This window comes from Stomoxys calcitrans, chromosome 1 (genome assembly GCF_963082655.1).
Source record: "Stomoxys calcitrans chromosome 1, idStoCalc2.1, whole genome shotgun sequence".
NCBI classification, from domain to species: Eukaryota; Metazoa; Arthropoda; class Insecta; order Diptera; family Muscidae; genus Stomoxys; species Stomoxys calcitrans.
In genome coordinates, this window is record NC_081552.1 from 78,619,349 (window position 1) to 78,642,758 (window position 23,410).

Genomic DNA, 23,410 nt, shown 5'->3' on the forward strand with positions numbered 1-23,410 from the left:
TTATTTGAGTCCCATATTGTTGCGATCGGCCAACTTTTATTTTTTTTATAAATATGTAAGTTCATCAGTAATGTCGAAAGTAAAAAAAAATTCATTCTGCTAAATTTTGAATGAATCGGCTCACATATGAAAATGTTATTGCAGTATTAGTATCCAAATCGGACATGCATATATATAGAAGCTATATGCAAATTTTAACCGTTTTTTTCCAATTTCGATAGGTTTCGTCTCTACGCCGAAAACATGACTATACCAAGTTTGAAAATGATCGGATAAAAATTTCGATATGTACTTTGTACACAAATTAACATGGACAGACAGGCGGACATAGCTAAATTGAATTAGAAATTGTTTCTGAGTCAATCGGTATACTTATCAATGGGTCTAGCTCTCTTCCTTCTGGGTGTTACAAACAAATGCACTAAGAAATAACAAGTGGTGTAGGATATAAAAACTAACATAAGGGAAGATCAATTAGTTTGATGTGATCAACGTAAGGTGTAAGAACCCTCTCTTATTAACTGAATAATTGACATAGTCAATAGATGAGCCACTTAATTGAAATTTTGTGAAAATTTTATTCCTTTTATTCCTTATCTTAAATCCTTAGTAAACTTAACCTTTCTAAATATAATACCAAATATTCCAGGCAGTGTGTATTTCACATTGGCTGACAAGTTTTTTGATAAGTAGTATTGTTCCACTATTCCTGATAGAATTGATTGGATATACGATATCCCGATAATAGATTACGAAGACGGATGGTTCCAAGCTAGACGACCAGGTGAGCTTGGAGGTGTACTCTGAAAAACTAGGACTGGTTATATCAAGAAGATTATCCGACCACTGTGGTGTGTATCAAGCTGAGATCTTTGTAATGAAGGAAGTGGTGGAATGGCTAAGCAGCTATATCGAAACATGGGCCGTTTTGGACCAAATTCGACACGGATATTGAGTGGTCTAATACCTACAAGTCATTGTTCCATTTTGGAAAACAAAAAATTGTCCTTTTTGGTAGCCATATCCAAATATAGGCCGATCTGAACCATATACGACACGGATGTCGAAAAGCCTAACACAAGTCACTGTGTCGAATTTCAGCGAAATCGGACTGTAAATGTGGTTTTTATGGGGCCAAGACATTAAATCGAGAGATCGGTCTATATAGCAGCTAAATCGAAATCTGAACCAATCTGGGTCAAATTGAAGATGGATGTCGAAGTGCCTAACACAACTCACTGTCTCAAATTGCGGTGAAATCGGACAATAAAAGCGCCTTTTGTGGGCCCAAAACCATAAATCGAGAGATCGGTATATGGCAGCAATATCCAAATCTGAACGGATCTGCAGAGAGTTGTCGAAGAGCCTAACGCAACTCACTGTCGCAAATTTCGGCGAAATCGAAAAATAAATGCGCCTTTTAAGAGCCCAAAGCCTTACAACGAAAGATCGGTCTATATGGCAGTTATATCCCAATCTGGACCGCTCTGGGCCAAATTGAAGAAAGATGTTGAGGGGCCTAACACAAGTCACTGACCCAAATTTTGGCAAAATCGGACAATAAATACGCCTTTTATGGGCGCAAGACCTTAAATCGAGATATCTGTCTTTATGGCAGCTATATCCAAATCTAGACGGGTCTAGGCCAAATTTAAGAAGGTTGTCGAGTGGCCTAACGATCTGAGCCAAATTGAGTAGGGATATCGAAGGGCCTAACAAAACTCACTGTCCCAAATTTCAGTAAAATCGGATAATAAATGTGGCCTTTATGGGCCTGGATCGGTCTATGTGGGGGCTATATGAAGATATAGTCCGATATAGCCCATCTTCTAATTTAACCTGCTAATGGACAAAAAAAAACTCTGTGCAAAATTTCAGCTTAATATCTCTATTTTTGAAGACTGTAGCGTGACAGACTGACATATGGACGGACATGGGTAGATCGTCTTAGATTTTTACGCTGATCAAGAATAAATATACTTTATAGGGTCGGAAATGGTTATTTCGATGTGTTGCAAACGGAATGACAAAATGGTATCACTATAGACGAGTGCTGATTGTGGTATTACAATAGACGAGTGCTGATTGCCACTTAAAGTTAACCTAACGTTTGAGCCTCTGGAAGATTGTAGACCAGAGGAAACATAGCATTTTAGGTCAGAATGAGAATTTTCAGTAAGTTATTTGTAAGCAAATAGCGTTTTTAAGAAAGAAACCAGTAAGAGCGTGCTAAGTTCGGCCGGGCCGAATCTTATATACCCTCCACCATGGATCGCATTTGTTGAGTTCTAGCGCGGTATCTCTTTTTAGGCAAACAAAGAATATTGAATAAGAACTGTTATGCCATTGGCGCTATATCAAGTTATAATCCCATGCGGACCCTAAATGAATGCTGAACATTGTAGAATTCAATGTGTAATATTGCAGTTCATTCGGATAAGAATTACGCTTGTTGGGGCTCAAGAAGCAAAATCGGGAGGTAGGTTTATATAAGAGCTGTATCAAGCTATTGATCGATTCAGACCATACTAGACACGTATGTTGAGGGTCATGAGAGAAACCGTTGTACAAAATTTCTGCCAAATCGGATGACAATTGCGCTCTCTAGAGGCTCAAGAAGTCAAGATCCCAGATCGGTTTATATGCCAGCTATATCAGGTAATGTACCGATTTGCGCCATACTTAGCACAGTTATTGGAAGTAACATTAACAAAACAACTCATGCAAAATTTCAACCAAATCGGATGAGAATCGCGCGCTCTATTGGCTCAAGAAGTCAAGATCCAAGATCGGTTTATATGACAGCTATACAAGATTATGAACCGTTTTGAATCATACTTAGCACAGTTGTTGGTTGTTGTTGTGATACCAAAACACCACGTGCAAAATTGCGGTCAAATCGAATGAGAATTGCGCCCTCTAGAGGCTCAAGAAGTCAAGGGCCACGATCGGTTTATATGGCAGCTATATCAAAACATTGGCCCATTTACAACTCCAACCGACCTACACTAATAAAAAGTGTTTGTGCAAAATTTCAAGCAGCTAGCTTTACTCCTTCGAAAGTTAGCGTGCTTTCGACAGACAGAGAGACGGACGGACAGGCGAACGGACATGGCTAGATCGACTTAAAATGACATGACGATCATGTTATACTCAGACGCATATTTCGAGGTGTTACAAACAGAATGACGAAATTAGTATACCCCCATCCTATGGTGTATTCAACAACGTGTTAAGACATGGAGCTAAAATTATTAGTTCTCTTCTCCCATACATTTTCCTTACGTTCACATTTAAAAATCTGGAACAGAAATCGGAACTTGGAAGCCAATTTGGAGTTATTGTAAAACACAAAAAGAAATTTGAAAATCGAAGTATTATATGAAGGTTTTGTTCAGGCATATATTGCGTAATAAGCGAGTATGAATAGTGGCCTATCAATAAGAAGCACAACAATAGATTATGGGTTAACACTGTTGGTTTTATGGCTTGATAGAGCTACCTCAGAATTGGAAGTATTTAACACATTTGAAGATTCAATGAATGAAAATTATTTTCGATGGTTACAAAATGGCCATAAAAGTTTGTCTTCTTTAATTTGCAATAAAACTAAAATAAAAATTTCACTTTTTATAAAACAAAACAAGATTGCAGAGATGCCATTAATAAGTTAAAGCTTTTAGGAAGCAATAACATAAAACATAAAACTCCCTAATTATTGGGGAGAGAAGTTAACTAGCAGATTCATATCTTGAAAGTTGCTATAAATTAACCGAAATTTTGAAAATATCACAACAGTTAAGAGTTTGAATATGAAGTTGCAAGTTGTAGTAGTGGCAGGGCTTAGTAAGAAAAAAGGAAATTTGTATAAAAATTTCAATTAAAAACATAATTTGATTTTTTCCAGTTATTTTATGTTTAAACTGTGATTTCACTGCGTCCAGAGTGGTGGATCGCATAGACCGTTCGGAAATTGGTCGTCCTTCCCAAATAGCCAAGGAAGGCCGCCAAGCTTTTCCCGATGATGATTATTATGAGGAAGAAGAAGAAGAAGAGGAGGAGGACGAGCTGCAAGAAGCGCTGAATGCTGATAATGGCGCTGGGGGTTCAGCCGATGAAGCTGGTTTAGAGGAAGAAGACGAAGGCGATAATGAGGATGAGGAGGGTGACGAAGAGGATGAACGGCGTTTTATGGAAGATAAACGTTATTTAAGGGCAGTTTATGCAATTCTCTAGTCTTAGCTAAGTATAATAATTTATTTTATTTTGTAAGCATTAAATAATTTATTTTGTTTTTTTAATAATAAATAATTTTTTTTTAATAATTTACTAACTTAAGTGCAAATCTGCTAGGGGTCTACTGCGGGCATATATTCTGGCTTTGAAGTTGTTACGATGACGATTGGTTGGTCGCTGTGGAGGTGAAATATAGGCCAAAGGCTTGTCCATTTTGTCAATGCTTGCTACTGAATCCTTTTCCTTGGGACTCAAACTCAAAGGAACTTCGGTGCCTCCTATGGACAATGAAATGGGCAAATTGGAATGAGAATTGATGACAATGGGTATGGTAATATAAATTGGGGTTTCTGGTATAGTATCAGGAGTTATGGCTATGTGCTGAGAGCTTGACTGTTTCAACAAGGGGAAGAGTTCGAATTCCTGGGCATAGTAAAGAAATAATACAGACTTTGAAACTTGTTAAGAGTTACTGAAGTTACTCTTACCTTTTCATTGGCCATAGTAAATCCTTTTAAAAAGTTCAATGGCATGGCATCCTCCCTATTGATCTCTTGGAAATCTTCTTTTGTCAATTCTGGATAACGATGTTCGAACAATAGAAATTTGTCATCAAAATCATGCCAAGGATCATGGGGTTTCCCATCATTATCCTGTTTTATTTCCTTATCCATGGGTGTTGGTTCCAGAGGAGCAATTACAGGAAGCATAAATGTTCCAGCTAAGATAGTAGCTTCTGTAGAAGTATTCTCTTTGACGATTTCTTCGGCGATCTTTTCGTCATAAGTTTTCGGAATTTCTGCAGTTTTACTTTTGGCAATAGGAACATTTTCAGTACCGATTGTTATTGTCATTTCGGGTTTCTTCACTTCATCTTCCTTGATCATAGCCATTTCTGGTTTCTTCACTGCTAAATTCATGGCCATAGCCATTGCTGGTTTCCTAACTTCTACTTCCTTGTTTCCATTTTCTTGTTTTGTTGAAGATTTGTCTTCCATATTAACCATGGGTTTAACCTCCATTTTGGCTTCCATACTTGTGGGCATAGCTAAAGCCCCTTTGGAGAATAGAACAAAAACTACAATAAAAAAGAATCAAATTTCAATAGTTGCAAGTATCAAGAATGCTATAGCTAAAATAAACTAAGTAACAAGCATATTATAAACAAGTAAAAGCGTGCTAAGTTCGGCCAGGCCGAATCTTATATACCCTTCACCATGGATCGCATTTGTCGAGTTCTTTTCCCGACATCTCTTCTTAGGCAAAAAAAAAGGATATAAGAAAAGATTTGCTCTGCTATTAGAGCGATATCAAGATATGGTCCGGTTTGGACCACAATTAAATTATATGTTGGAGACCTGTGTAAAATGTCAGCCAATTCGAATAAGAATTGCGCCCTTTGTGGGCTCAAGAAGTAAAATAGAGAGATCAATTTATATGGGAGCTGTATCGGGCTATATACCGATTCAGACCATAATAAACACATATGTTAATGGTCATGAGAGAATCTGTCGTACAAAATTTCTGGCAAATCGGATAATAATTGCGACCTCTAGAGGCTCAAGATGTCAAGATCCCAGATCGGTTTATATGGCAGCTATATCAGGTTATGAACCGATTTGAACCATATTTGGCAAAGTTGTTGGATATCATAACAAAATACTACGTGCCAAAATTCATTCAAATTGAATAAGAATTGCGCGCTCTAGAGGCTAAAGAAGTCAAGACCCAAGATCGGTTTATGTGGCAGCTATATCAAAACATGGACCGATTTGAACCATACTTAGCACAGTTGTTGGATATCGTAATAAACCACGTCGTGCAAAATTTCATTCCAATCGGATAAGAATTGCGCACTGTAGAGGCTCAAGAAGTCAAAACCCCAGATCGGTGTATATGGCAGCTATATCAGGTTATGAACCGATTTAAACCATACTTGGTACAGTTGTTGGATATCGTAATAAACCACGTCGTGCAAAATTTCATTCGAATCGGATAAGAATTGCGCACTCTAGAGGCTCAAGAAGTCAAAACCCAAGATCGGTTTATATGGCAGCTATATCAGGTTATAAACCGATTTGAACCATACTTGGCACAGTTGTTGGATATCATAACAAAACACGTCGTGCAAAATTTCAGTCCAATCGGATAAGAATTGCGCACTCTAGAGGCTCAAGAAGTCAAGACCCAAGATCGGTTTATATGGCAGCTATATCAAAACATGGACCGATATGGCCCATTTACAATACCAACCGACCTACACTAATAAGAAGTATTTGTGCAAAATTTCAAGCGGCTAGCTTTACTCTTTCGGAAGTTAGCGTGCTTTCGACAGACAGACGGACGGACATGGCTAGATCGACATAAAATTTCACGACGAACAAGAATATATATACTTTATGGGGTCTCAGACGAATATTTCGAGTAGTTACAATCAGAATGACGAAATTAGTATACCCCCCATCTTATGGTGGAGGGTATAAAAAGTGTTACTTTGTAAACCATTTATATATGGTATTGGTGATGCTTATATATCTCAACGATCTGAAGGTCTTGACATTCTAATACAATATTGTATCGAAAATAACTATTTCTATATATTCATTTCTTTGCGCTTCTTTAGTTGGGTCACAAAATTTCATTTTGTTGTTGGTTTAACCAGCTTAGACCAATGTGTTATTATTTCTTGTTTCTATTTCAAAACAAAACAACAAAAACACTTTAAAGAGTCTCAACATTTGTGGTGTGTTAAATGTGTCAAGGGGCGGGCTGCAGTGATTGCGATTTCGGCCTTTGCCAGGGCCCTCGTCAGACTGCTATGCCACCAAAAGATTACATGCTTCCACTCACTCACTAATTAGTGAGCAGTGCAATGGTAGAAGCATGCCCTCTGAATGAAATGTTGGGTCTTGTTATTCAACCTTATCTTATAGCGCAGTAAGAGAAAGTTAAATTCTAACAGCTAACATCTCTTCAAAAAGACATCGAACATTAACAACACACACAAATGTTAAAATTTGTTATCCAGACAAACTTCGCTTGCAAAGAATAACTTTTCAATATGTGCATATTAACCACATATTTCTCAACGTGCTGATCGTGCTTCTATTCATTTCTTTGCGCTTCTTTAGTTTGGTCACTATTTTTTTCTATATATATGCTATAATGGAATAACTATATTTTTATGCCCTCCACCAAAGGATGGGGGCTATACTATTAATTTCGTCATTCCGTTTGTAACACATCGCGATATTGATATGAGACCCAACAAAGTGTATATATTCTGGATCGTCTTGACATTCTAAGTCCGATAGCGGATCTTGATGCCAGAGGGCGCAAATATTACCCGGTTTGGCGGAAATTTAGCATGAGGTGTTTTGTTATGACTTCTAACAATTGTGCCGAGTATGGTATAAATCGGCTCATAATCTGATATAGCTCCCATATAAACCGATCTCCCGATTATACTTCTTGAGACTCTAGAGGGCGCAATTATTATCCGATTTGGCGGAAATTTCTAACAACCACTTCCACTTGGTTTGTTAGTTCAGCCAAACCCAGTATGGCCCCAATGGGTTCATAACTGGCTATAACTCCAATAGCATAGCAATTCCTATCCATTATTAGAGAGACCTCATAGAAAGAGGAATATGAATTGGATTGTGACGCTAACGCTCACCACGTTCTATGGGATAGTTCCGACACCAATATTAGAGGAGAAAGCGTTCTCAAATTTATGTTGGATAATGGTTTAAGCCTCTATAATACGGGAACGGACGCCACATTTGAGAAATCTACTAGATAGAAAGTACTTGATCTTACATTGGGTAACCTTCAGCATTATAAAATCAATGATTGGACCGTATTGAAGAAGTCTGCGACCATAAGTACATACTGTTCGTGATTGGTGAAGATGATCGGCAGAAACTCCCGGAAGACTCCATAGGGAAATTCGGGTAGTCATGCGTTAAAAAGGTCCAAGATATTCCGAATGGCATTCGAGGCGTGGAGGATATAGACCTCCAGGTTGGAGGATATAGATCTCCAGGGCTTTTTCAGTGAGAAGGCCGAAGAGAAAAAAAGATAAGGGGTTGGTGGAACAGAGACCAAATGGAACTCAGAAAGGGTGCGAGAAGCCATTTAATGTGGCAAATGGTAGTGGTGACGGAGACTTATGGGAAGCTTACAAGAATAAACTTACACTCCACCAAATTTTTCATTCAAAACAGCAAAAACGTTTGCTAAAACAGCAGTTTTCGTCTACTTAAAATGGGAAAGCAGACATTTCTGCTGTTTCAGAAAACATAGGTCTGCTGTATTAGCAAACATTTCGGTCAGCCAAATAAGCCAACAAAATCTGCTGTTTAAAGTACTAAAATCTACTGAAAAAAAATTTATATTATTTTTTTTTATACCCCCACCGAAAAATTAGGTATACTAATCTAGTCATTCCATTAGTAACACCTCGAAATATTCGTCTAAGACCCCATAAAGAATATATATTCTTGATCTAGATATATTTATGATATACCATGTATTCTTGATCGGTCTATAACCTGATATAGTTCCCATATAAACCGATTTCTCGATTTGATTTCTTTAGCCCCATTTCTGAAGCCCCAATTTTTGTCCAATTTGGCTGAAATTTTGCACGTAGTGTTCTGTTATGACTTCCAGAAACTGTGTTAAGTACGGTCCAAATCGATCACTAACCTGTTGTAGCCACTTATAAACCGATCTCCCGATTGGATTTCTTGAGCCCTTACAAGCCGGAATTTTTGTTATGGCTGAAATTATGCATGTAGTGTTTTGTTACGACTTCCAATAACTTTCTAGACCGATCACTTGGGGAATCCCACCTCTTTAGATGTCAGCACGCGTATATTAAGGCCAAATCGGTGGACTGTTCTACACAGTGTGTAGCATCACCTGGAGAGGACACTGGATTATAAGGAACCTTATCGGCATTTTCGAATATTAAAGGCCATATAGCGGACGTTATGGGATACAGGTGTGGCTAATAGCTAGATAGTTAAAATAATAAGTGCGCTTTGGCATAGAGGATTATGCCTAGTATTGGTCAAGGACACCAGGGTTACACTTAAGGGTGGCGCAATTTCTTGTGATTGATATGATTCTGTTCAATGAAGCGACTCACAGTGGGAAATAAGTCTGCCATTTTGCAACGGAGAGAGATATCTTCATGATTTTTTTACATGTTTATAGCAGTTTGTCAACCAGCTTACATGCAAAATTTCAAAAACAACAAGTAAAAAGGCGTTAAGTTCGTCCAGGCCGAACTTTGGATACCCACCACCTCGGGTATATATGTAAAGCACTTTTCATCAAATTCCAGTGAAATTTGCATACCTTTTGTCCCATAGCAGTTATATCGAAATACGATCAGATTTGGACCAAATACTAATAAGTACAAGTCAATGTTCAATTATGTATAACAAAATATTGGTCTTTTAAGTAGCTATACCTAAAAATAAACCGATCTGAACCATATACAACATGGATGTCGAAAAGCCTAACATAAGTCAATGTCTCAAATTTCAGATTAATCGGATTATAAATGGTCTTTTTTGGGACCAAGACTTTAAATCGAGATATCGGTCTATATGGGAACTATTTCCAAATCTTGATCGATCTGAGTGAAATTGAACAAGTAAAAGCGTGCTAAGTTCGGCCGGGCCGAATCTTATATACCCTCCACCATGGATCGCATTTGTCGAGTTCTTTTCCCGACATCTCTTCTTAGGCAAAAAAAAGGATATAAGAAAAGATTTGCTCTGCTATTAGAGCGATATCAAGATATGGTCCGGTTTGGACCACAATTAAATTATATGTTGGAGACCTGTGTAAAATGTCAGCCAATTCGAATAAGAATTGCGCTCTTTGTGAGCTCAAAAAGTAAAATTGAGAGATCGATTTATATGGGAGCTGCATCGGGCTATGAACCGATTCAGACCATAATAAACACGTATGTTGATGGTCATGAGAGAATCCGTCGTACAAAATTTCTGGCAAATCGGATAATAATTGCGACCTCTAGAGGCTCAAGATGTCAAGATCCCAGATCGGTTTATATGGCAGCTATATCAGGTTATGAACCGATTTGAACCATATTTGGCAAAGTTGTTGGATATCATAACAAAATACTACGTGCCAAAATTCATTCAAATTGGATAAGAATTGCGCGCTCTAGAGGCTCAAGAAATCAAGACCCAAGATCGGTTTATATGACAGCTATATCAGGTTACGGACCGATTTGAACCATACTTAGCACAGTTGTTGGATATCGTAATAAACCACGTCGTGCAAAATTTCATTCCAATCGGATAAGAATTGCGCACTGTAGAGGCTCAAGAAGTCAAAACCCCAGATCGGTTTATATGGCAGCTATATCAGGTTATGAACCGATTTGAACCATACTTGGCACAGTTGTTGGATATCATAACAAAACACGTCGTGCAAAATTTCAGTCCAATCGGATAAGAATTGCGCACTCTAGAGGCTCAAGAAGTCAAGACCCAAGATCGGTTTATATGGCAGCTATATCAGGTTATAAACCGATTTGAACCATACTTGGCACAATTGTTGGATATTATAACAAAACACGTCGTGAAAAATTTCAGTCCAAGATCGGTTTATATGGCAGCTATATCAAAACATGCACAGATATGGCCCATTTACAATACCAACCGACCTACACTAATAAGAAGTATTTGTGCAAAATTTCAAGCGGCTAGCTTTACTCTTTCGGAAGTTAGCGTGCTTTCGACAGACAGACGGACGGACGGATGGACGGACAGACGGACGGACGGACATGGCTAGATCGACATAAAATTTCACGACGAACAAGAATATATATACTTTATGGGGTCTCAGACGAATATTTCGAGTAGTTACAATCAAAATGACGAAATTAGTATACCCCCCATCTTATGGTGGAGGGTATAAAAAGGATGTCGAAGGGCCCAACACAACTCACTGTCCCAAATTGGAGCGTCATCGGACAATAAATGCGCTTTTTCTGTCCCTAAAACCGAGAGATCGGTCAATATGGCAGCTATATCCAAATTTTGACCGATCTGTGCCATAATGTAGAACTATGTCAAGGGATTTAACCTAACTCAATGTCCCAAATTTCGGCGACATCGGACAATAAATGCGCCTGGTATGGGCCTAAGACCCTCAATCGAAGGATCGGTCTATATGACAGCTATATCCAAATCTGGACCGATCTTAGCCAAATTGACGCAGAATGTCGAAGGGCCAAATATAACTCACTGTCCCAAATTTCAGCGACATCGGATAATAAATGCGCCCTTAAAAACCCTTAAACCGAGAGATCGGTCTATATGGCAGCTATAACCAAATCTGGACCGATCTGGGCCAAATTGGCGAAAGATGTCGAGGAGTCTAACATAACTCACTGTCCCAAATTTCAGCAACATCGGATGATAAATGTGGCTTTTATGGGCCTAAGACCCTAAATCGGAGGATCGGTCTATATGGCAGCTATATCCAAATCTGGACCGATCTAGGCGAAATTGACGGAGGATGTCGAAGGGCTTAACACAACTCACTGTCCCAAATTTCAGCAAAATCGGATAATTAATGTGGCTTTTATGGGCCAAAGACCCTTAATCGGCGGGTCGGTCTACATGGGGGCTATATCAAGATATAGTCCGATATAGCTCATCTTCTAACTTAACCTGCTTATGGACAAAAAAATACTTTGTGCAAAATTTTAGCTCAATATCTCTATTTTTGAAGACTGTAACGTGATTTCAACAGACAGACGGACGGACATGTTTAGATCGTCTTAGATTTTTACGCTGATCAAGAATATATTGGGTTGTCTAAAAAGTAATTGCGGATTTTTTAAAAGAAAGTAAATGCATTTTTAATAAAACTTAGAATGAACTTTAATCAAATATATAATTGCCATTTTGTTCGATAACCTTTTGCCATCTTCCTTGCAAATTTAGTATTCCACGCTCGTAGAACTTCTGGCCTTTATCTGCAAAAAACTAAACCAAGTGCGATTTTATAGCCTCATCATTGCCGAAAGTTTTACCATTTAAGGAGTTCTGCAAAGATCGAAAAAAATGGTAGTCTCATGGTGCAAGGTCAGGGCTATATGGTGGATGCATCAAAAGTTCCCAGCCAAGCTCACTCAGTTTTTGGCGAGTGACCAAAGATGTATGCGGTCTAGCGTTGTCCTGGTGGAATATGACACCTTTACGATTGACCAATTCTAGTCGCTTCTACTTGATGGCTGTATTCAATTTGTCCAATTGTTGACAGTAAACATCCGAATTAATCGTTTGGTTCCTTGGAAGCAGCTCAAAATATACCACACCCTTCCAATCCCACCAAACAGACAGCATAACCTTCTTTTGGTGGATATCAGCCTTTGAAGTGGTTTGAGCTGGTTCACCATGCTTGGACCATGATCGTTTTCGACTAACGTTGTTGTAAACAATCCATTTTTCATCTCCAGTTATGATTCGTTTTAAAAACGGATCGAATTCATTGCGTTTAAGGTGCATATCACAAGCGTGGATTCGGTTTGTTAAATGAATTTCTTTCAATACATGTGGTACCCATATTAAAATTGACGCCAAACAAACAAATGTAAACAAAATTTGGCGCACTTTTTTTCTAAAGCAAGCTCAAAGTAACCGCTGATAACTGACAGAAGAAAGAATGCAATTACAGAGTCACAAGCCGTTGAAAAAATTTGTCAACGCCGACTATATTACTACTATATTACCTACAATTACTTTTTGGGCAACCCAATAAATACTTTATACGGTCGGAAATGGATATTTCGATGTGTTGCAAACGGAATGACAAAATGAATATACCCCCATCCTTCGGTGGTGGGTATAAAAAAGAAGTTCTCGTGCACAGTCTGGTTACCTTTAGAATTGTGTCCCAAAAAAATTATATTGGGAGCGTACAATGCGTACTTGCACCACGTTTATTATCCGATTTTGCTGAAATTTGGGACAGCGAGTTGTGTTAGGCCCTTCGACATCCTTCGTTAATTTGGTCCAGATCGGTCCAGATTTGGATATAGCTGCCATATATACCAATCCTCCGATTTAAGGTTTTGGGCCTATGAAAAGCGCATTTATTGTCCGATTTTGCCGAAATTTGGGACAGTGAGTTATGTTAGGCCTTTCGACATCCTTCTGCAATATGGTGCAGATCGGTGGAGACTTGGATATAGCTGCCATGTAGACCGATCTCTCGATTTAAAGTCTTGGCCCCATAAAAGGCGCATTTATAATCCTATTTCACTGAAATTTACACAGTGACTTATGCAAGGCTTTTCGACATCTGTGTCGTATATGGTTCAGATCGGTTTATTTTTAGATACAGCTACTAAAAAGACCAACATTATTTTATACACAATTGAACAATGACTTGTACTTATTAGTATTTGGTCCAAATCGGAACATATTTCGATATAACTGCTATGGGACATAAGGTATGCAATTTTCACCGGATTTTGATGGAAGGTGGTTTACAAAAATACCCGAGGTGGTGGGTATTCAAAGTTCGGCCCGGCCGAACTTAACGCCTTTTAACTTGTTTTTTAGATATTCAGTTTTGGCACAAGGAACATATACCGCACATCGAAACCCCCCTGTTGTCCAGAAATTTACTTTTCTCACTCAACCTCAAGGCGTTTTGTTTCTCAACTCGATGGTCGAAATTTTCCTAATTTGTTTCAAGCCGTGATCTAGATTCTGTCGCGAAACCTTTATACTATTTTTTTCTGTTCAGGAGTGCTCCATTTATTATGATTTATTACATTTCCTAAGTTTCGGATAAAAAGAGGGGGAAAAAAAAGAAATTATACTAAATCATTGACATGAAGCTCTATTATTTTCTGCCGCCTTATTATCTGATGTAGAGCATTGTAAAAAAAAAAGACTCCAGACTTTAACAATAAGTGAACATTCGGAAGTGAAACAGGCGAATATAAAGCGAAAGAAGTTTTGGTTTAAGAAAAACAAGTAAAAGCGTGTTAAGTTCGGCCGGGCCGAATCTTATATACCCTCCACCATGGATCGCATTTGTCGAGTTCTTCCCCGGTATCTCTTTTTAGATAAACAAAGGATAAAAGAAAAGCATTGCTTTGCTAATTGAATTGAATGTTGTGGACCACAGTAGAAGTATATGTGTAAAATTTCAGCCAAATCGAATAAGAATTGGGCCTTTTAGAGGTTCAAAGTTAAGGACCGATTCAGACCATATTTGACGCATATGTTGGAGGTCATGGAAGAAGCCGTTGTACAAAATTTCAGCCAAATCGGATAATAATTAGGCCTTCTTGAGGCTCAAGAAGTCAAGATTCCAGATCGGTTTATGTGGCAGCTATATCAAAACATGAACTGAACAAACCAATTACAATCCCAACCGACCTACACTAAAAAGAAGTATTTGTACAAAATTTCAAGCGGACACCTTTACTTCTTCGAAAGTGAGCGTGCTTTCGACAGACAGACGGACGGACATGGCCAGATCGACTTAAAATGACGATCAAGAATATATATACTTCATGGGGTCTCAGACGCATATTTCGAGGTGCTACAAACAGAATGTCGAAATTAGTATACTCCCATCCTATGGTGGAGGGTATAAAAAAATACTGTGTAATTTGCTTTTGTGAATATACAAATAGAGCTGCGACGGTGTGTTAAAATTGTTGCAACTTTAATTGCTACAATCAGTTATCGGAATTGGCTACAGATCATTGAATCAACGTTAACGTCATTACCCCTCATCTTACCCCCCCGAAAGGCCTTTTGATGTGGGAACCCCTTTAAACCAAGTAAGTGCGCTCTTATTTCATAAGAGGCCAACAATTTTAGTACAGTGGACGATATTTTGTTCCGTTATGTGAGAAAAACTCTTTGAATATATATTTTTTTGTGTGCTAATTTATAATTTTCGAAAGCAAAATTAACAAATTCCGCCCTTAATTGTTATTAAAAAACAAAGGAATTTATGACTGCAAATGCAAATTTTGCCCATGAACATTGCACAACGGAACAGGGACAAACTTCGTACATATCTGTGAATGCAGTCCGATTCAAGTTTTAAGCTCAATGATAAGGGGCCTCCTTTTTATAGCCGAGACCGAACGGCGTACCACCATGCGACACCTCTTTGGATAGAAGTTTTTCATGGCAAAGTACCTCACAAATGTTGCCAGCTTTAGGATGGGTGAAAATTTTTTCTGATGGTCTCGCCAGGATCCAGCGTCATAGGCGGACATGCTAACCTCTGCGCTATGGTGGCCTGAATATATAACTATTAATTTTTATTCAAAAAGGTCCTTTTAATATCATCTAAATAAACGTAAATGATTATTGATTTAGAGCGCAGCTACTGATATATTATGTCAATGAATTTCCAAGTGCTCAAGACTATGTTAACGCAGCTGTTATCAAGCAATCTGTTATCAAGTAATTGTAGTTTGGAAATCACTGCAAATACCTCTTAACACATAACCATTCTTTGATATACAAATGCAAATTTTGCCCATGAACATTCCACGAACAGGAGCAAACTTCTCACATATTAATGAGTGCAGTCCGATCCAAGTTTAAGTTTCAATGACAAGGGGCCTCCTTTTTATAGCCGAGTCCGAATGGTGTGCCGCAGGGCGACACCTCTTTGGAGAGAAGTTTTAGTGCATTTTAAATAAAATCAAATTAATATCTGACCTGGCAGACCTAACATATTTTAAAACTCTTGCCGCTTAGTCACATAGTCACCGTAACCATTGTTTTAATATTTCGGTGCCAAAATTAATGTTTTGAATATCGGTTAACTTAATAAAATAGAACTATTGGGTTGCCCAAGAAGTAATTGCGGATTTTTCATATAGTCGGCGTTGACAAATTTTTTCACAGCTTGTGACTCTGTAATTGCATTCTTTCTTCTGTCAGTTATCAGCTGTTACTTTTAGCTTGCTTTAGAAAAAAGTGTAAAAAAAGTATATTTCATTGAAGTTCATTCTAAGTTTTATTAAAAAATGCATTTACTTTCTTTTAAAAAATCGGCAATTACTTTTTGGGCAACCCAATATTTATTAAGGTGTCGGGTTTTTGTTTTTATACCCTCCACCATAGGATGGTGGCATACTAATTTCGCCATTCTGTTTGTAACTCCTAGAAATATTCGTCTAAGACCCCATACAGTACATATATTCCTGATCGTCATGACAGTTTAAGCCGATCTAGTCATGCCCGTCCGTCCGTCCGTCTGTCTGTTGAAAGCACGTTAACTTTTGAAGGAGTAAAGCTATCCACTTCAAATTTTGCACAAATACTTCTTATTAGTGTAGGTCGGCTGGGATTATAAATGGGCCATATTGATCCATGTTTTGATATAGCTGCCATATCAACCGATCTGAGGTCTTGATTTCTTAAGCCTCTTGAGGGCTTAATTCCTATCCGATTTGGTTGAAAATTTGCACGTAGTGTTTTGGTACCACATCCAAGATCTGTGCGAAGTATGATTCTAATCGGTTCATAATCTGGTAAAGATGTGATATAAACCGATCTTGGATCTAGACCTCTTAAGCCTCTAGAGGATGCAATTCCCCTCCGATTTCACTGAAATTTTAAACGTGGTGTTTTGGTATCATTTCCAACAACTGCGCTAAGTATGGTTGTTATCGGTTCATGTTTTGATATAGCTGCCATATAAACCGATCTTGGGTCTTGACTTCTTGAGCCTCTAGAGGGCGCAATTCTCGTCCGATTTGACTGACATTTTGTGCGAAGTATGATTCAAATCGGTTCATTGTCTGGTAAAGCTGTCATATAAACCGATCTTGGATCTAGACCTCTTGAGCCAATAGAACGCGCAATTCTCATCCAATTTGGCTGAAACTTTGCATGAGGTGTTTTGTTATGACTTCCAATAACTGTGCTTAGTATGGCGCAAAGCGGTATATAACCTGATATAGCTGCCATATAAACCGATTTGGGATCTTGACTTCTTGAGCCTCTAGAGAGTGCAATTCTCATCTGATTTGGCACAAATTTTGTACAACGGCTTCTCCCATGACCTTCAACATTCGTGTGCAATATGGTCTGAATCGATCTATAGCTTGATACAGCTCCCATATAAATCGATCTGCCGATTTTGCTTCTTGAGCCCCGAGTCGGGCTATAACTTGATATAGCTCCTTCTCCTCCGTCCTTATTCATTATTCTTTGTTTGCCTAAAACGGGATACTGCGCAAAGAACTCGACAGATGCGATCTATGGTGGAGGGTATATAAGATTCGGCCCGGCCGAACTTAGCACGCTTTTACTTGTTATACCCACCACCGAAGGATGAGGGTATATTCATTTTGTCATTCCGTTTGCAACACATCGAAATATCCATTTCCGAACCTATAAAGTATTTATATTCTTGACCAGCATAAAAATCTAAGACGATCTAGACATGTCCGTCCGTCTGTCCGTCTGTCTGTTGAAATCACGCTACAGTCCTTAAAAATGGTGAAGTTGAGCCTAAACTTTCCACAGATTCTTTTTTTGTAGGATAGGTTAATTCGTTGGCAGGTTAAGTTCGAAGATGGGTTATATCGGACTATATCCTGATATAGCCCCCATATAGACCGATCCGCCGATTTAGGGTCTTAGGCCAATAAAAGCCACATTTATTATCCGATTTTGTTGAAATTTAAGACAGTAGGTTGTGTTAGGCCCTTCGACATCCTTCGTCAATTTGGCCAAGATCGGTTCAGATTTGGTTATAGCTGCCATACAGACCGGTCCTCCGATTTAGGGTCTTAGGCCCATAAAAGCCACATTTATTATCCGATTTTGCTGAAATTTCGGCCGGTGAGTTGTGCTAGTCCCTTCAACATCCTTCGTTAGTTTAGCCCGGATCGGTCCAGATTTGGTTATAGCTTCCACATAAACCGGTCCTCCGATTAGGGTCTCAGGCCCATAAAAGCCACATTTATTATCCGATTTTGCTAACATTTGGGACAGTGAGTTGTCTTCGGCCCTCCAACATCTTTCTTCAATTTGGCCTTAATCAGATTAGATTTGGATATAGCTGCCATATAGACCGATCCCTGGAATTAAGATTTTTAGGCCATAAAAGGCGCATGTATTGTTTGATGTCGCCGAAATTTGGGACAGTGAGTTATGTTAGGCCCTTCGACTTCCTTATTAAACTTGGCTCAGATCGGTCCAGATTTGAATATAGCTGCTATATAGACCGATCTCTAGATTTAAGGTTTTGGGCCCATAAAAGGCGCATTTATTGTCCGATGTTGGCGAAATTTGGGACAGAGAGTTAAGTTAAGCCCCTCCACATATTTCTGCAATTTGGTCTAGATCGATCAAGATTTGCATATAGCTGCCATATAGACCGATATCTCGATTTAAAGTCTTGGCCCCATAAAAAGCGCATTTATAATCCGATTAAACCGAAAATTGAAACAGTGACTTATGTTAGGCTTTTCGACATCTATGTTGTATATGGCTCAGATCGGTTTAGTTTTATATATAGCTACTAGAATGACCAATATTTTGTTATACACAGTTGAACAATGACTTTTACTTATTAGTATTTGATCCAAATCGGAACATATTTCATTATAACTGCTATGGGACATAAGGTATGCAATTTTCACCGGGTTTTGATGAAAGGTGATTTACATATATACCCGAGGTGGTGGGTATCCAAAGTTCGGCCCGGCCGAACTTAACGCCTTTTTACTTGTTTCATCTTTAAGTTTACTAGTTATACGAGATATAACTATACGAAATGCAACAACGCTTTAGTTAGTAGTGAAAGTCAATTTGAGGTACTTGGCAAAAAACGGCTCTAGAAGTATGGCCTTTGCACTTTACATTTTATGTTGGCGCTCACTGTTACCTTACTTACATAACAAAAATCAGTCAAATCCGATAAAAAAAAGTTATCTGGGGGCTCAAAAAGTAAATTCGTGGATGTATCTATTTATAGAACCATCTGGGTCGGTAACTGCCAAGCCAAATTGGATAAATCTTAAGAATCATCGGGGCTTAAAAAGCGAAATCTGGGGATTTTGAGATATATTCCCATTTGCAATCACCAATGACATGAATAAAAAAAGTATCTGTCCAAAATTTAAGGATGAAAGGTTTTTTCGCTCGTACGCTTACGACTTGAACAGACGGGCGACGCATGGATCGACTAGGAATGTGAAAACAATCAAGAATATATATCAAATAGGGTCGGAAGTCGGTTTTTTGAGGCGAGACGAGTTAAAATTTCTCCCCATTATATGGCGGTGAATATAAAAAAGATTTTCAGCCTTAAAACTGGCCTTGGCAAGTCAAAAATATTGAAAATGGGGACTGGCACGACAGTTATTGGGCTAGAACTATTTCGCGCCACATTTTTCAACAGTTCCATGCTATCTTATATAAAAAATTCAATATGTGTCTGTTTGTTTGTATGTTTGTTTGTCGGTGTGTTTGTTTGTTCCGTATAGACTCAAAAACGGCTGAACCGATATCCTTGAAATTTTCACAGAAGGAAGGAAACATAAGCTATATAAGCTATAAGAGAGGGGCGGACCCTCCCCCTTACCCTAAAAGTACTACCCAAAAATAAAAGTGGACCGATCGGGACAATATGGGATTCAAATCAAAGGTATTCAAGAGTAGAGTACGAATTTCATAATAAAAGTTGGGTCCAAGTACCTGGGGGGCTGCCTCAGCCCTAAAACCCCTTAAAACAGTTTTATTTGACGATCATGACAATATGGGACTCAAATCAAAGGAATTCAGGAGTAGATTACAAATATGGTCAGAAGGTAAAATAGGCTTTAGGGGCGCACCCTCCACCGTAACCTCAAAAACACCACCCAAAATCAAAAAATCAAAAAAATCGAGAGGAATGTATGGGTATCAAATGAAAAGTATGCGGGAATAGATATCGAATCAGGCATACATATTCATGTCGAAGTATAGGGGGTCACCCACACCCACAAAAACCTCAAAATGGACACATTAGCCAATCACTAATATATGGGACTCGGTTTGTTTGTTCCGTATAGACTGAAAAACGGTAGAACCAATTTTCTCGAAAAGTTCGCGTTGTATAGGTTGGTCTGGAAGGAAACATAGGCTATATAATTTTTCGGTATCGGAAAAAATGCCAAACACACAACCCAAAATCAAAAGTGGACTGATCGGGACAGTATAGGTATCAAATGAAAGGTATTGGAGAGCAGAATACGAATATGGTATTAAAATTAAAACCCCAACTCAAAAACTCGCCCAAATAGATATATTGGACGTTCATATCAATATGGGGCTGAAATGAAAAGTATTCGGGAGTAGATTTCGAATCTGGCATACAAAATCAGATCGAAGTATAGGGGGTCACGCCACCCCTCAAAAATGCCAGTAGACCCATTATCACTATATTATGCTTGGTTGAACCGATTTTCTTAAAATTCCCATAGATTGTGTACGTTTGTCTGGAAGGAAACATACGCTATATAATTTTTAGATATCGGGTAGAAGCGGACCCTCCCACTTACCCCAAAATGCCACCCATATCCGAAAGTGGCCCGATGGGCACAATAAGGGTATCAAATGAAAGGTATTGGAGACCAGAAAACGAATATGGTACTAAAATTTGGGTCCAAATACCCAAAACTTCTCTAAACAGATATATTTGAAGTTCATGTCAATATGGGACTCAAATGAAAAGTATTAGGCAGTAGATAAAAAATATATTATGTCCAAATAATATATTATGTCCACCCACAAATACCCCCAAATGGGCATATTAGCCGATCATGGCTTTATTGGACTCAAATAAAAGATATTAGGGAGTAGATTACGAGTGTGAAATTCCGATTCAAGTTTAAACTCAATGATAAGAGACCCTTTTTTAAAGCTGAGTCCGAACAGCGTTCCGCAGTGCGACACCTCTTTGGGGAAAAATTTTTAAATGACCATGCATGGCATTGTACCTCGCAAATATCGCCAACATTAAGAGGCCAACATCGAATCGCCAGGATTCGAAAGCGTTCAGCGTCATAGGCTACAATGCCTCGAATTCGATATCCGCATTCAAGGCGAAGTTTCCCCACCTAAAAAAGATATTAGAGATTTAAAGAAGGCGCCGCGGAGCGGGCCCGGTTCGGCTACTTATACATAAATAAAGTAAGGTGGCATCTAAGCATTCGTAACCCTTTACAATTGTGATAGCTACTGAAATTAAAACTATTCCAAACGGAAACTGCACCTCGTTTAAAACTTAGACGCTCTAATTTAGTTATTTTATTGCTTTATCTATTAATTGCGGTTGTTTGTGTTTTTGGACATACATATATGTCCCATCAGTCTAGGAAGTGTAAAGAAAGATGTATATCACCAAACCGATTTATGTAAAAAGTTACTGCTAAAGGAGGCATTGACACCAATAGTACTAAAAATGTAGCTCCCTAGTCTGTCAAGTCTTCGAAATAGGAAAAAATTTTTCTAATCAATGAAAAAAATAATGCAAAATTTTCGTGTTTGGCATCTTATCAACACCAAACTGGAAAATTATATTGAATGTTTGTGACCGAATTTTTATACCCCATTGGTTCTCTATTGAATAAATGCAAATTTTCAAAAATCTATTAATAAATGTGGATTCTAGAGCAAAAATACAAAATGGAACATTTATGTCTCATTCGACCTCAAAGGGTTAAATATACAATTTTTTAAAATCGCAAAAACAAGTTGGGACTATCTTGACCATAGACACCCGTTGACAATCACATGTAACTAAAATATCACTGAAAGATAGGGCCCATTTTCACTAAAGACATCAGGCATCTAAAAGGCGCAATTGATATACACTATCTTTACATATTGTATGTAATTGAATATCCAGGGCCCTAAGGAAGAGTGGTGTCACTGCTTTCACCACAGAGCCATTGTGTATTTGAGAATGATTGGTGAATGAATGAATGCGTTACCTTTAATGCAACAGTTGTTAAAAATCCGAAGGTTGAAATTTGTTTTCATCCAGGATCCAGGACGAGTTGAGGCATGGTTCGTAGACCAAGAATTCCTGGATATAAACAACTTAGAATAGGAACCATAAATCCTCTCTTCTTATACGCGACTTCGATGCGCAACGTTACCAAGGGGATTGTAGCCGCATTGCCTTCACTTGGCTTAAGCTATTATCAAGGAATACGTTTCATTGTTGTTCCACTAGTTATCCAATCTTAATTAATAAAATTGTTTGGCGAGAAATCACTTCAGATTTGAGGAATTCATTGCAATCAAATTAATTATCTTTGCACGTATGTATATAGAAACCCTGTATATAGGAACCTTTAAACACTTTATAATAAAGAAACATACACAACACTTGCACACACACACGCACCATACAATATAGTACACTGTGTACAATACAATTTCCTTGAATTTATGTTTATTTTGATTTGTTTGCTGATAAAACCCACTTCATTATGTATCACCAATTGGATAATAAATGAATTGTATAACAACACGGTACTTTCCATAATCCTCAAATCGGCTATTACTTTACTCATTGACACTTTAAAATATTATACCAAAAGTTAATTTACAATATAAAAAATAATAAAAAGAAACTTTTTATCAATACCTAATCCACAAAGCGTAAGTTTCATTTTGTGCCAAAACTGTATTCAATACTAAAGAAAGTTTGAAGAAATCTCTAATATTTATAGATTAGTTCACAAAAACCAGCAATAAGCAATTCACGAAATCACTTTCAATTTCATGTGAATCATTATGACACTTAATGCTATTTTTTCAGCAAACACATAGATGTTTGATTTGAGCTCATAAAAAATGAATAAATTATTGTAGATTTTGGCGGTATTGAAATGGTTAGCAGCAGGTGAAATTCAAAAGTGTATAAGTTTCAAAATATAAATCAGTATAAATCCATTTGATAGGGAAGAAAAGTAACAAGTAAAAGCGTGCTAAGTTCGGCCGGGCCGAATCTTACATACCCTCCACCATGGATCGCATTTGCCGAGTTCTTCTCCCGGCATCTCTTCTTAGGCAAAAAAGGATAGAAGAAAAGATTTACTCTGCTATTATTATATTATTACATG

The 23,410-nt window shown here is 38.1% G+C and overlaps 2 protein-coding genes across 2 annotated transcripts in view; one reads left to right on the top strand and one right to left on the bottom strand.

Annotated features, from left to right (window-relative positions):
* The first annotated feature begins 3,812 nt into the window (after nt 1–3,812).
* Nucleotides 3,813–4,236, top strand: LOC106094655 (prothymosin alpha-like). The gene is made up of 2 exons (XM_013261890.2): nt 3,813–3,846; nt 3,908–4,236. Exons 1-2 carry the CDS (start codon nt 3,813–3,815, stop codon nt 4,234–4,236), a joined length of 363 nt encoding a protein of 120 aa, XP_013117344.2.
* A 93-nt stretch (nt 4,237–4,329) lies between these two features.
* Nucleotides 4,330–23,410, bottom strand: part of LOC106094654 (uncharacterized) — a 50,569-nt gene continuing 31,488 nt past the window's right edge. The window contains exons 2-3 of the mRNA XM_059365662.1: nt 4,710–5,314; nt 4,330–4,629 (exon numbers count right to left, since the gene is read on the bottom strand). Of these exons, the coding sequence (XP_059221645.1) occupies nt 4,330–4,629; nt 4,710–5,314 (905 nt within the window). The remainder of the gene's footprint in view (nt 4,630–4,709; nt 5,315–23,410) is intronic.